Source organism: Pan paniscus, chromosome 13 (assembly GCF_029289425.2).
Source record: "Pan paniscus chromosome 13, NHGRI_mPanPan1-v2.0_pri, whole genome shotgun sequence".
NCBI classification, from domain to species: domain Eukaryota; kingdom Metazoa; phylum Chordata; class Mammalia; order Primates; family Hominidae; genus Pan; species Pan paniscus.
Window position 1 is genome coordinate 112749085 of NC_073262.2, and position 16012 is coordinate 112765096.

The window sequence follows — 16012 nt, forward strand, 5'->3', positions numbered from 1 at the left end:
TTAAGCAAGAAAAAGAAATAAATGGCATCCAAACTGTAAAAGAAGTTAAATGATTTGTTTTAAGATGATATAATCTTATATGTAGAAAACACTAAAAATTCCTTCAAAAATATGTTCAAATTAATAAATTCAGCAGAGTAGCAAGATCACACAGAAGTCAGGTGCGTTTTTTATACACCAACAATGAACAATCTGCAAAGAAAGTCACAAAAACAATTCCACTTACAACAGCATCAAAAAGAATAAAACACTTCAGAATATAATAGATAGATAACCAAGGAGTTGATAGACTTGTATAAACTACAAAACATTGCTGAAAGAAATTAAAGAAGATATAAATAAATGGAAACAAATCCCATATTCATGGATTGGAAGACTTAATGTTGTTAAGCTATCAAAACTACTCAAAGAAATCTAGAGTTTCAGTGCATCCCTATCTAAATCTCCACAACTCTTTTTATAGACAGAAAAAAAACTTTTCCTAAAGGTCATACAAAATCTCATGAGACCTCAAAGCCAACACAATCTCTAAAAAAAACACAAATCTAGAGTTGGGCTCGGTGGCCCACACCTGTAATCCCAGCATTTTGGGAAGCCAAGGCAGGCAGATCACTTTGAGGCCAGGAGTTCAAGACTAACCTGGCCAACATGGCGAAATCCCGTCTCTACTAAAAATACAAAAATATTAGCTGGGCTTGGTGGCACATGCCTGTAATCCCAGCTACTCAGGAGGCTGAGCCATGAGAATCACTTGAGCCTGGAAGGTGGAGGTTGCAGTGAGCTGATATCGTGCCATTGCACTCCAGCCTTGGCAACATACTGAGACTCTGTCTCAAAAATATATATAAATAAATAACAAATCTGGAAGACTCACGTCCTGATTTCAAAAATTATTACAAAACTACAGAAATCAAAATAATGTGATACTGGCCAGGCATAGTGGCTCATGCCTATAATCCTAGCAACTCAGGAGGCTGAGGCATGAGAATCACTTGAGCCTGGAAGGTGGAGGTTGCAGTGAGCTGATATCGTGCCATTGCACTCCAGCCTTGGCAACATACTGAGACTCTGTCTCAAAAATATATATAAATAAATAACAAATCTGGAAGACTCACGTCCTGATTTCAAAAATTATTACAAAACTACAGAAATCAAAATAATGTGATACTGGCCAGGCATAGTGGCTCATGCCTATAATCCTAGCACTTTGGGAGGCTGAGGTGAGAGGATGGCTTGAGCCCAGGAGTTCAAGACCAGCCTGGTCTTGAATATAGTGAAACTCTGTCTCTTTTTAAAAAAAAAGAAGAAAAGAAATTGAAAAACAAAAACAAAAAAACCCAATGTGGTACTGGCATAAAGACAGACCTATATTCCAATGGGATAGAATAGAGAACCCAGAAATAAACCCTAACATATATGGTCAAATGTTTTTTGACAAACTTTTCAAGGCCATTCAATGGAAAAACAGTCTTTTCAACCAGGTAAAACTGAATATCTGAATGAAAACAAATGAAACTGGACCCTTACCTAACACCACACACAAAAATTAACACAAAACGGATCAAAGCTCTCAATGTAAAACCTAAAACTATAAAACTCTAAGAAGAAATATAGGGTAAGTGCTTCATGACATTAGATTTAGCAATGATTTCTTAGCTACGACACCAAAGGCACAGGTAATAAAAGAAAAAGTAGACAAATAGGACTTCAGGAAAATTTTGAAAATTTGGGCAGGAAAAGATATTATCAACAGAGTAAAAATGCAATGAACAAGGCTGAGCACAGGGGCTCACATTTGTCATACCAGCACTTTTTGAGAGGCTGAGGTCAGGGGATCATTTAAGTCTAGGAGTTCGAGACCAGCCTGGGCAACAGAGGGAGATCCCATCTCTACAAAAAAATCAAAAACTTAGCCAGGCATGGTGGCACCAGCCTCTAGTCTCAGCTACTTGGGAGTCTGAGGTGGAAGGATTGCTTGAGCCCGGGAGGTCAAGGCTGCAGTGAGCAGTGATCACACTACTGCACTCCAGCCTGGGTGACAGAACAAGACTCTGCCTCAAAAAAAAAAAAAAAAAAAAAAAAGCAACACATAGAATAGGAAAAAATATTTATAAATCATATATCTGATAAGAAATTAATATCTACTATATATTGAATTAAAACGCAACAAGAAAAAAACAAGCAAGCAACCCAATTCAAAAATGGGCAAAGGACTTGAATAAGTACTTCTCCAAAGAAGATACCCAAAAGCCAAGCCAGTAGCACATGAAATGATGTTCAACATCATTAATCATTAGGCAAATGCAAATCAAAACTAAAATAAGATACCATCTCACACTCATTAGGGAGGTTACTATAAAATAAACAGAAAATAAATGTTAGCGAGAATCTGGAGAAATCTGAACCTTGTGTACTGCTGGTGGGAATGTTAACTGGTATAGCCACTGTGAAAAACAGTATGGTAGATCCACAAAAAAATTAAAAATAAAGTTCCCATATGATCCAGCAATTCAACTTGTGGGTGTTTACCCCAAAGAATTGAAAACAGGGTCTCAAAGAGATATTTTTATATCCATGTTCATAGCATACTCACAATAGCTAAAAACTGGAAGCAACCCAAGTGTCCATCAATGGATGAATGAATAAACAAAATGTGGTATATACATACAATAAATTATTAGTCTTAAAAAGGAAAGAAATTCTAATATGCTACAATATTTATGAAACTTGAGAACATTATGCTAGTGAAATAAGCTAGCCACAAAAAGACAAAAACTTATGATTCTGCTCATATGAGGTACTTAAAATAGTCAAAATCATAAGAGACAGACATAGTTGCCAGGGGTTGAGGAGAGAGGAAAGTGGACAGTTATTATTTAATGGGTTTAGAGCTTCAGTTATAAAAGGTAAAAAGAGTTATAGAGATGGATAGCGACAGATGCACAACATTACAAATGTATTTAATAACACAACTATACACTCAAAAATGGTTAAGATGTTAAGGTTTTTATGTATTTTATGATTTAGAAATTTGAAAACACGTTTATCACTTATATTAACTGGAATCCAATAAGGAAGTTCTGAATTGCTCAAAAAGTATGATAAAATGATCTTAAAATACAAAAAGGCATTACAAAAATAGCTTCAATTTATAATAATATATCAAAAATTTTAACATAAACTGGCTACATTTTTATAAAACCTTGTAACAATTATTTTTGTGATCAAATGAGAAGGAATGAAAACATTAACAATTTTTAACAAAAGTAGAAGAACACAGACAGACAATACCTTGGAGGCACGAATTTGCCTGTGAATGTCTGTTAGTTGTTGGATTTTGCATTCTAGGTCTGAAATCTGGGCTTGAAGCCAAGTCCATCGGCTGCCAACTCGTGCTCTGTCTACAAGCCACTTCCATTCAGTACTACAGTTACTGTGAACAAAACAAACACTGTTACTCAAAGCACAAAGGCAATCAAGTTTCACAAACACTGCTTAATAACTTCCTTAACTCCCATCATAAAAGCAAATTTCCTTTCTACAACATGTAATTACAGGAAGAGAGAATGGCAGATTGACTTCTTATCAAAGAAAAAGATATAATTTTCCTACCTTTCCACCCCACAAATACCTGTTTTCATTAAATATTACATACCCTGTAGTAGGATAATTCCTCTGCTATTCAATTCTTTATCAGTGCAGAAGGTCTTAAACAGAGATAAACCAGCAAAGAAAAGGAAACATGAATGACAATGCAAACACCATGTAAAAACTGCTACATAAAACTTTTATACGTAAGTAGATGTCAAGTACCAGACAATCCATTTGAATGGTGCCAAATCTAAATCCATGTAATAAATTGTAGCATATTCGATTTTACTATAAGTAATTTTTATTTGTTAAAATAGGCATCGTTATTAGCTAATTACTTAAATCATTTTTTAAAAGCTATCAAAAATTATAAAAAATATAAATGCTCTGCTACATTTCAAATAAGCATACCAAATATATAGACCTTAAAATATTTAAGATAAACAGTTCCTTAAAAACCTGATTCCTAGGATTCACAACCTACAGATCACAAAGAATTTATATAAAGCCTTTCTTTCATGCATATTTAAAAATAAGGGTTGATTCCTAGCTCCTCCTAGTACCTCTTGTCATTTGGCAAGAGCACTACAGCTAGAGAAAAATTATTGGGGATTACGGGTGGTATATGTGTGTGATATTTAATTAGGAGATGCAGATTGCAAAAAAAAAAGTACTGACAGAAACTGAAGATATAACTGTAGGACAACAATGACTTAATGACAACATGTAAACTTTATAAAAAACTTATCTAAAAATTCATTTATTGTCAAAACCCGCTGACTGTAGAACGCCAAGAGTGAACCCTAATGTAAATGATGATCTCTGGGTGACAATGACGTGTTAATGTAGGTTCATCAATTGTAACAAATACACCACTCTGTTGTGGGATATTAACACTGGGAAAGGTTATGCATTTGTAGCATGTAGGAACAGGGGATATGTGGGAACTCTTTGTACTTTCCATTCAGTTTTGCTGTGAACCTAAAACTGCTCTAAAAAATAGTTTATTAATTTTTTAAAATGCACTGGACCATAATGGAATATCTTTCAAATAATCTTTAAACAGAGAAAATATTTATTCTAAGAGATCATTTGCTGTCAGATAAACAGAACACAATTATTATGGCTTTGCTATATAGAATTTATTCATTATAACAGGATTTTACATTATATCAATGTTTCTGAAAGGCCACTGTTTTTAAGGATTCTAACTGCATACAATGTGATTAAAGACACCATATGATTTAGGATTTCTCTTGGTATTATTATTTATTGTTTATAGTCATTACTGTGGTTTCATAAATTTGACACTTAAAAATCACATTTTCCTAACTGTGGACAAAATAAAATACCTATTCAAAATATACTATTTATAGTTAACAGTTAGCAACACTAAATGCCAATCACAAAATCAGAGAAGGCAAGCATGCTAGCACGTAGCATTTTACACAGGTGAGGATAAAATGTTTGGATTTTAAAACAAAGTGGAAACTACTGGCAAGGTGGTAACAATTTTTTTTTTTTCAAGAACTTTGGCTACTAGGTGGAGAAAGCACTGCAGTAGGAAATGAAAAAAAAGTCAGGAAAACAACTAAGATGTTATCTGTAATAATCTGGGTGTGGTACAGATCATTGTGATCTCTAAATATTTCACGTACTGCCCTACACTTCCCAGGCTTATGCATTTATGTTGGAGCCATTTGACTAGTTCTGAGCAAATGGGCTGTAAGCAAAAGTGACATTGTCATTTCCAGTTCACCTGAGGATCTTCAAAACCAGTAGTGCAGAGAGTATAGCTACAAGATGAAGGAGGAGAATAGCCCAGATCACACTGGACTTTATGTAAGCCGCAGTACACCTCTGCTGTGTGAAACCATTGAGATTAGGATGCTAATTTGTAACTCTAAATATAGCCTATTCTGACTAAAACACTGAATATAAAAATGGCTTTGACTGGGAAGGAGAGGGGAGACAAAGATATGTAGATAAAAGAATGGATTCAAGGTTCATTTTAAAGTTGATAGGACTTGCAGAAGTATGGCATAGAAGTGAGCTTAGGGCAATCAAAGATGATCTTAAACATTCTTTAAGTTTTGCTCCAGTTGGAAAATTCCCCTATAATATGCAATTTGGTTTGGCTATAATATTGATGATTAGTGAATAATGAAATATAACAGAAAAAAATGCCATAGAACTCATATTATTGTACTTCTGGTAAAGATATTCTGATACTCAAGTTAGGATTACAAAAATCATTGTTATGATGTTCATATACTAGACTAAATTATACTAATATAGAAAAATAACAATACCAGATTAAATTTAAGTAAGCCAAATCGCATCGGACACTTTGTGATATATGAAATAAATTTTCTTTTTTTTTTTTTTCAGTTTTGCTGTGTCGTCCAGGCTGGAGTGCAGCGGTGCGATCTCTCCTCATTGCAACCTCCACCTCCCAGGTTCAACGGATTCTTGTCCCTCAGCCTCCTGAGTAGCTGGGATTACAGGCATGTACCACCACACCCAGCTAATCGTATTTTTAGTAGACACGGGGTTTCACTACGTTGGCTAAGCTGGGCTTCAACTCCTTTCCTCAAGTGATCTACCCGCCTCAGCCTCCCAAAGTGCTGGGATTACAGGCATAAGCCAGAAAGCCCGGCCTGAAATAAATTTTCTGTAGAGGGTAACTTATCCTACATTTTAACAGGAGTGAATAAAACATGTTTGCTATGCTTATAAGTGGTAAACAAAAATGTTTGCTTCCTAGAAAACATGTTTTTCTAAAAAAAATAAGATTGTTAATAATTAAGATGTTACAGATAAATATATGGCTAACTTGCTCAAACAAGATCAACATGTTATACCCCAAAGTCAAACATTTTATGTAAACAACTTATATAATCAATGTTAATGGTTTACATAACTTACAGTGTAACCAAATAGCATATAACTAATGCACCAGCATACTCAGAGTGTCCCAACTCCCCAGTTAGCATATAAGCCTGGTCTGCCATTGACTCCCTGAATCTTTCTAGAGTGTGCAAAACTGATCACAGACCACCACATGCTGACCATAATGTGGGCTCCCTATCTCTAGTAAAGATCAAAGACATTGGTGAGTGGAGACCACCTGGACAGTGACAGAGATCACTCATTCCCCAGAAAGGTAGCATTATGACTTCAATTCCCATCCTTGCTTGCTTGCAGCCACCACTTAACCTTGCTAAAAGAAATGAGTACAAGCTGTTTAAACTTAAGTGGTTTTGAATGCAATTTCTCTTGGTACTAATTGTCAACATCACAAACTTACATCTTTGTTTTGACCTCCTGGTATGAACTCATTTGGTCATGATGAATTTTTACTGTTTGCTAGACCCTATTTGTTATTTCATTTAGAATTTTTCTTTGCATCTATAGTCAAAGAAGATATGGATCTGCTGTTCTCTTGTCATATTTGGTTTTGGAATCAAGCTAATGCTACCCTCATAAAACGAGAAGTCTTCTCTCCTCCTTGATTTTCTGAAGGAATTTATGTAGGACTGGAATGGTTTATTCCTTGAGTTTCAATGAAATTAATCAGTGAAGCCATCTGAGCCACAAGTTTTCTACGTGGGAAAGTTTATAATTATTAATTTTTCTTTTTAACGTAAGGTTTTTCAGGTTTTCTATTTCTCATTGTGTCAGTTTGGTCATTTGTGTCTTTTAAGCGATTAGCCTATTTAGCTTAAATTGTTGAATTTATTGACACGTACTTGTTCATAATACAGTCATCCCTTAGTATAAGGATTGGTTCCAGGACCCCCTGAGGATACCAAAATCTGCGGAAATGGTCAAGTCCCTTATATAAAATGATGTACATGTGCATATAAGCTACATACACTCCATTGTATACTTTAATTTCTAGATTGCTTATAATATCTAATACAATGTAAATATTGCTTATAATACATAATACAAATAGTTATTATACTTTTTAATTCATATTTTTTATTATTGCATTATTTTATATTTTTCTTGACTATTTCCATTTATAGTTAGTTGATACACAGATACAGAACCTGGGAATACAGAGAATGGTTTGTATCCCCCAATTATTCCACAATGCCGGAACATCTATAGTGATATTTTTCCTTCTTCCTGCTATTAGTATTCTTCTAAATAATCTTGCTAGAAGTTTATAATTCTCTCCATTGTTTTCATGTTTTATATTCTGTGAATATCCACTCTTTATCATCACCTTTTCCTTCTATTTGCTTTGGGTTTAATTTAGTATTTTTTTATTGCTTTTTAAGTAGGAGACTTAGACCACAGACTACACTATTCTCCTTTCCTAATATAAACATGTATAGCCATACAGCATTGCTTCAGTAATTTAGTAGCTGCATCCCTCAAATTCTGATATGTCATGTTTCTAATATTATTCAGTTCAAAACATTTTATAGTTTCTCTTGTGACTTCTTCATCCACGAGTTATTTGGAAATGTGTGATTTAATTTCTACATATTTCAGACCCACATATTTACCGTTTCTTAACATTTCTTTTTTCCTTTATGTAAATCTGTTTTTACCCAGTATGATTTTCCTTCAGCCTGAAGATCATCTTTTAAAATTTCTTTAGTGCATGTATACTGACAACTTCTCTCTATTTTTGCTTATCTGGAAATGTCATTTTGTCTCTGTTTTTTAAAATGTTTCACTGGGCAGAGAATTTTAGACTGACTTTTTTTCCCCACCTTTCAGCACTTTAAATATATCATTCCATTTTTCTGGCTTACATACCTTCTAGTGAGAAGTTAGCAGTGATTTTTATTTATTAACCACTTCTTCTGAATGTCTATTCCCTTGTTAGCTGAAGTCGTTTACATTTCAGATATTTTTAGCTTCTGAACGTTCAATGGTTCTTTATATGTTCAATTTCTTTCATTATGTTCACATTTTCCTTTTAAGTCCTTGAGCATATTTACAATAGATATTTTAAGCTCTTTGCCAACTACTTTCATGATCATTATCATTTCCACATCAGTTTCCATTAATAATTTTTCTCCGCTTCTTTGCATGCCTAATAGTTGAATACACACATGTGCACATACATACACACATGTCTAGTAGGTTTTATATAAATACATATATTAAGGGTACTATGAATATTATGTTGTTAATGTGTGGATTTTGTGGTCTTCCTTAAAGAGTGATGAATTCTGTTCTGACAGGTTATTATATTACTTGCTGTTCAACTTCATAAATTTCAGCTTACTTTAATGCTTTGTTAGAGCATGTGTAGAGTAGCCATTACACTAAGGCAGTTATCAAATTGAGGGAGAGGTGGATAGTCTGAGGAAAATAACTAGTAAATTAATAAGTGCATAGGCTTAACAACTATGACAAAATGAGATCTTTGGCTGTGGTATTTTCACATATAACTGACAGGAAGAAAAAGAGAATGGAAACCTACATTTCGGAGGGAACTCGACTAGGAAATACTACCACAAGCCTAACAAAGACTATCCCTGGGAGCCAAATCTGCACCAATAGAAAGCAGGGTGAGAATGCAGTGGTGTCTCCAATAAGAGTACACTAACACCCATGTTAGATACAGTCACAAAGAATCATAGACAAAGAGTAATTCCCAAAGAGCAAGGTCAGGGACTACGAAGGACAAATGACAAGGGAGCTTATCTCAGAAAGCAAAATTAAGGTCCTAGCAAGACCTTACTCCACTGCCAGAGCAAGAAGTCTATTATTGTAAGGAACAGGAACTATCATATATGGCCCATTCTTTTTTTTCCCATTGGGAATTTTCCTTGTCCTTTATACCATCATACAAGAAGCAAGAGGTCAAGAAAATTAGGAAACTTGTCTCTTAGTTTATTGGTCACCACATCATGATGAACCACACACAAACCCGATATAGAGGACTTTACCCAATGAATGTGGCTTTGGGTTATCATCCTTGAGAAGATGGTATGTTTTATGAATGAGAAAGAGGTACATGGACATTTGGGTAGCCAAAGAGGCAAACTGAATAGACTTCTTGTTTTCCCCTAATATCCATCCTCCTATACTTTTTGGATAATAGAGCTCCTTGGGTTTCAGCTGAGCCCTCAGCAGCTCAGCTTAGAGACCTTATTTCCCAGCCTTACTTGCAGTTAGGTCTGACTATACAACAAAGTCCTTGAAAATAAAACGTGAGCCAAAATTATGTGCACAACTTCTAGGTCTGGCCATTATAAATGATTGGGTTTATCATTAAAAATGACTGAATATGGAAATGAAATGAAGTACCAGTGATTCTCAACAATGCAGGCAAGGGCAGCATCCTAAGGAACAGCAAAGCTAAAAGGTCTCTGCTAAACCCTGTAAAGCATATCTAATTCTTGACCGTTAAATGAGAGAAAAATAAATTCTATATATTTATGTTGACTTCTCCTTGTTATAAAAGCTTAACATATACCTTAAATAACATATTCCTCCCTCGAAAATATTTCATGCTATTAGGATCATTTGGGCTAACAAGTTCTCATTTAAAATGTTCATTGTCTTTAAGATGAGCCTTACTGACATACAAGTTAATAACTTACATACTCTATCATCAAGTTGTACACACACAATATAGACACATATATGCACACATTCATGAAGTAAACAACAAACAAAAACAAAAAAATAAATATACAGTTGTGACCTCTAGGAATTCTGGCATGAAGATAAACCACATTAAAAAGTGCAGTTTAGGATGTCCAAGGACTATCTGAGGTTGGAACTTAAAAAGGGTTCCAAAAAGGAAGAATAAATGGAGTAAACACATCTTGAGATCTTATGCAATTCTGCCTAGAACTCTGGCAGAACCTAGTGTCAACTGCCTAAACTGAAAATTTCAGTATTAATTAAAAATAATTCATATATGGGATGGGCAAATTTAGTCTTCTTCTCTTATTATCTATCCTCCCACCCCTCAAAGAAAAAAAAGAAAAAAAAGGAGAGATTGGGAAATATTTATGCATTCTATCGCTACCACGCCTCTTCTCTTGTATGGAAAGAATTTTCAAAGTTATAGCCTGTAAAATAGTCTTAAATATGTTTGTAAAATCTTTGTGTAACATCAAACATTGACAAATAAGGACATATTTTTAAAACGGAAATACTGTAAATAAATGTTAAACTAATCAAAACATTTATTTGCTAAAGAAACAATTTCACTGTTCAATGAGCACTGTGTGTATGTGTGTGCATGTCTCACTTTTGTTCAGGAAGCCAGGCAACCATGTAATGTTTTCAAACTGAACTGTACACGGGCCTGGATGAAGATGCAAGTAAAATCCAGCAAGAGTTCTGTACTCCAAACCCTGCAATTACAAACCTACATCTGCTCAGTGGAAGGAAAATCTTTTCCTAATGCACACAAATGAGTTAGTAATGGGCCTGCGAAACACTATAATGGGCCCTGAAAAGAAATAGGATAAAAATTAAAACTACCTTTATTAATCCAAAAAATGACTACCACTAAGCCAGAATCAAGTACAGGCATTCCTGCTCTAACACAATATATGCACTTCTGTATAACCTCATGTTCTGCAAAATAAAAATAGTTAGACTTATTGTGAAGATAGTGCCAGACCACACAATACCTAAGGAACTTTTAAATCTGAGCCCTAACAAAACAATAATGATTATTATAAAAATGGAAAGTTTCCACTGGCATTTGTACCTAAAATAAAGCAGTCCACATTTAAAGCTTCATATCCTGGGTCTCTTCTTTTTTTGATGTGCATCCTTGAAGACATTAGTTCTAATAGAAACCAGTTTAATAAAAATTAAAAATATCTTCTAAAGACAGCATTTTTCATTAGTCAATTTCTTTTTAACACAAGAAAAATATCTTTAAAGCTTAGTCAACACAGAAAAATGTATAGCCAATAAACCAGCAACTTACTGAGCTACAGGAGGATATTTCTATAGGATTTTTAGCATTTTGTTTAGATCTTCAGCTACTGCTAAGAATTCCTCTTTAGTTGAGAAAAGCTTGACCTTGATCATTTCAAAACGCTAACATGTTTGAAGTAATCTGGAAACAACCCACATTGTGGATACACACACAAAGTGTGTAAAAATCTACATTATATTGACATCATTCCCCTAAATGCCAAATACGTCACAAATTTACATTTTAAAATGCTGTAACAGAATGAATTACATACATTTTTAAAATATCACTAGACATTAAATGAAAAATATTTCTGACAATCTTAAATATATTATGCAACATGTTATTTTAAATGATCCTGATGCTTACATGCATAAATTTGAAATATTGCATTTCCTCAGTGCTAAAGATGCCATAAAATTTAAATACAATCAATTTCATAACATAATTCCCTGGGGTGGGAAAATAATATAATATTAATTGTATACATCTGGCCAGGCACAGTGGCTCATGCCTGTAATACCAGCACTTTGGTAGGCCGAGGCAGGCAGATCATTTGAGCTGAGGAGTTTGAGACCAGACTAAGCAGCACAGCAAAAACCTGTCTCTACAAAAAACAGAAAAATTAGCCAGGCATGGTGGTGCATACCTGTAGTCCCAGATACTTGGGAGGCTGAGTTAAGAAAATCACTTGAGCCCAGGAGGTTGAGGCGGCAATGAGCCATGATTGTGCCACTGCACTCCACCCTGGGCAACAGAGCAAGACTCTGACTCAAAAAAAAAATTGTACATATCTATATAAGGTACATCTATTAGAAACATTAAAATGTGATAAAAATGTGCATTTTGGAATCCAAGAAGCATGTTACATCGAAAGTACAAATTTTCATGAGCTGTGATTTTTTTTTACAACTATGAAAATTTATTTTATTTTTAAAAACAGTGCTAATCACAGAAACAGAAAACCAAATACTGCATGTTCTCACTTATAAGTGGGGGCTAAATATTGGGTAAACATAGACATAAAGATGGCAACGACAGACACTGGGGACTAATGGAAGGGAGAGGAAGGGGGTGGGTAAGGGTTGAAAAGCTAACTATTGTATATTATGCTCACTACCTGGACAATGGGATCAATCAGACCCCAAACTTCAGTATCATGGAATATACACATGTAACAAGCCTGCATACATACCCCGTAAATCTAAAATAAAAGATGGCAGTATTAAAAAAAGTTAATGATATCAATTCTATAAAAAAACACTTTTAGAAATAATATTTGCAGTGTTTAGATTTGTCTAAGGAAGCTTAACATTGGGACTTAAGCTTTTTAAAAATCTTTTTTAGCTTTATTAAGATTCAAATGACAAAAATATTACATATTTATGGTGTACATATTTATATATTAACACAATGCTGTCCTATATGTACACATTGTATAAGATTAAACCATGCTAATTAACATATCCATCATCTCATATACTTTTTCTATGGTGGGAACATTTAACATTTTTTATGGTAACAACATTGAAAATATCATAAGTCGAAATGCATTGAATTGGCCCGGTGCAGTGGCTCACACCTGTATTCCCATCACTTTGGGAGGCTGAGGCAGATGGATCACCTAAGGTCAGGAGTTCAAGACCAGCCTGGACAACATGGCGAAACCCCGCCTCTACTAAAAATACAAAAACTAGCCAGGTGTGGTGGCAGGTGTCTGTAATCCCAGCTACTGGGGAGGCTGAGGCAGGAGGATTGCTCGAACCTGGGAGGTAGAGGTTGCAGGGAGCCAAGATCGCACCACTGCACTCCAGCCTGGGCAACAAAGCAAGACTCCATCTCAAAACAAAACAAAACAAAACAAAAAGAAATGCATTCAATTATGTCTCAATAAACTCACCTTAAAGTTGAAAAATTGTAAGTTGAGCCATCATAAGTCAGGGACTCAATACGGCATGTTATTATTAACTACAGTCACTATGCTGACCATCTCCAGAACTTATTCCTCCTAACTGACATCCATACCTACACACACTACATTTTCCTTATCCATTCATCTGTCAATGGTCACAGTTTGATTGCATACTTTGGCCACTGTAAATGAGTATCAACATGAGAGTGCAGGTATCAACTCAACATACTGATTTAATTTCCTTTTGATATATACCCAGAAGTAGGATTATTGGGTCATATGGTAATTCTATTTTAAATTTCCAGAGAAACCTCCTTACTATTTTCTGTAATATCTGTGCTTGTTTACATTCCCACAGTGTACAAGAGTTTCCTTTTATCTGTATCCTCTCCAACATTTGTTATTCTTTGTTTTTCTTGTAATAGCCATTTTAACAGGTGTGAGACGGTATCTCATTATAGTTTTAATTGGTATTTCCCTGATGATTAGTGATGTTGAGCACTTTCTCATCTATGTGTTGGCCATTTGTATATCTTCTTTGGAAAAAAAAATTGTCTATTCAGGTCCTTTGCCCATTTCCTTTTTTTTTTTTTTTTTTTTTTTTTGAGACAGGGTCTCTGTCACCAAGGCTGGAGTGCAGAGGCGCAATCTTGGCTCACTGCAACCTCAACCTCCTGGGCTCAAGTGATCTTCCCATCTCAGTCTCCTGAGTGGCTGGAACTGCAGGTGCACACCACCATGCCTGGCTAACTTTTGTATTTTTTTGTAAAGACAAGATTTTGACATGTTACCCAAGCTGGTCTCAAATTCCTGAGCTGAAGCGATCCACCGGGCTACACCTCCTTGGCCACTTTGCCCATTTTTTAATCAGGTTATTTGTTTTCTTACTATTGAGTTATTTAACTTCCATATGTATTTTGGAAATCCTCCCTTTTCAGACGTATAGTTTGCAAATATTTTCTCCCATTTCATAGGTTGTCTCTTCACTCTGCTGTTTCTTTTGCTGTGTCAAACCTTTTTAGTTTGATGCAATTTCATTTGTCTATTTTTGCTTTTGTTACCTGTGCTTTGGAGTGCATATCCAAAAAATATTTGCCAACATCAATGGCGAGAAGCTTTTTCTGTTTTATTCAGGTCTTATGTTGAAGTCTTTAATCACCTTAAGTTGATGTGGGAATACGGAGTAAGATAAGGGTCCAATTTCATCCTTTGATATGTAGATAACCAATTTTCCCAACACTGTTGAAAAGACTATCCCTTCCTCATTGTGTGCCCATGGCATCTTTATTAAAGAATAATTGGCCATAAATGCATGGATTTATTTCTAGGCTCTCTATTCTGTTTCATAGGCATATGTGTGTTTTTAATTCCAGTGGCATGCTGTTTTGACTATTATAGTTTTCTTAATGTATTTTGAAGTCAGGTAATGTGGTGCCTCCAGCTTTGTTCTTTTTGCTCAAGATTGCTTTGGCTCATGGGGTCTTGCTTGGTTTTACATAAATTTTTGAATTTTTTTCCCATTTCTATGGAAAATGCCAGTGGAATTTTGATAACAATGATATGGAATTTGTAGATTGCTTTGGGTTGTATGGACATTTTAACAACTCTTCCAATCCGTGAACACAGGATGTTTTTCCATTTGTTTCTTTTTCCATTTTTTCATTAATGTTTAGTTGTTGGTGTACATATCTTTCACCACCATGGTTAAATTTATTCCTAAGTATGTTACCATTTTAAGTAGGATGGTTTTCTTTTGGACAGCTTAATATTAGTGTATAGAAATAATACAGATCTTTGTAGATTGATTTTATATCCTGAAACGCTAATTAATTTATTTCTAACATTGTTTTGATGGGGTCTTTACACTTTTCTTATCTCTGAGATGTCATCAGCAAAGAAAATTTAACTTCTTTCCCTGATTTGGATACTTTTTTTAAAATTTCTTTTCTTTCCTCTCTCTTCCCCTCACTCCCTCCTTCCTTCCTCCCTTCCCTTCCCCCCTCCTCTCTCTTTTCTTTCTTTTCTTTCTCTCCCTTTCTCTTTTTCTTTTTTCTTTTCTTTCCTTTTTCTCTTTTATTTATTTATTTTTATGCCTAATGAACCTGGCTAGCAATTCCAGTATATGTTGAATAGATTGGTCAGAGTAGGTGGTATCATCTGAACACTGTGTCCTCAAAATTCATATGTTAAAACCTAATTCCCAATGTGATGGCCTTAAGAGGGTGAGCCTTTGGAGATGATTAGATGATTAGGCTCCACCTTTATCATGAGATTAATACTCTTATAAAAGAGGCCTGAGGAAGCTTGTTCTCCCTATCTACCATGTGAGAACAGAGGTAGAAGATGCCAACATGAAGGAAAGAACAAGCCCTCACCTAACACTGAATCCGCTGACAACTTGGCCTTGGACTTCCCAGCCTCCAGACTGTGAAATAATTTCTGTTGTTAATAAGTTACTGAGTCTAAGGTATTTTCTTACAATAGCCCAAGCAGATGAAATGGTCGAGGAAAAGGTATCAAGTTTTTGCCACTAAATTGGATGTTAACTGTGAGCTTATCACATATGGCCTTTATTGGTAGAGGTACAT

At 34.9% G+C, this 16012-nt stretch overlaps 1 protein-coding gene across 4 annotated transcripts in view; it reads right to left on the minus strand.

The window, feature by feature from the left end:
• Window positions 1-16012, minus strand: part of KANSL1L (KAT8 regulatory NSL complex subunit 1 like) — a 151139-nt gene that overhangs the window by 105507 nt on the left and 29620 nt on the right. For all 4 annotated transcript variants that reach the window (XM_034955052.4, XM_034955051.4, XM_034955054.3 and 1 more), the window contains exon 3: window positions 3292-3433. In XM_034955052.4, the coding sequence (XP_034810943.3) occupies window positions 3292-3433 (142 nt within the window). The remainder of the gene's footprint in view (window positions 1-3291; window positions 3434-16012) is intronic.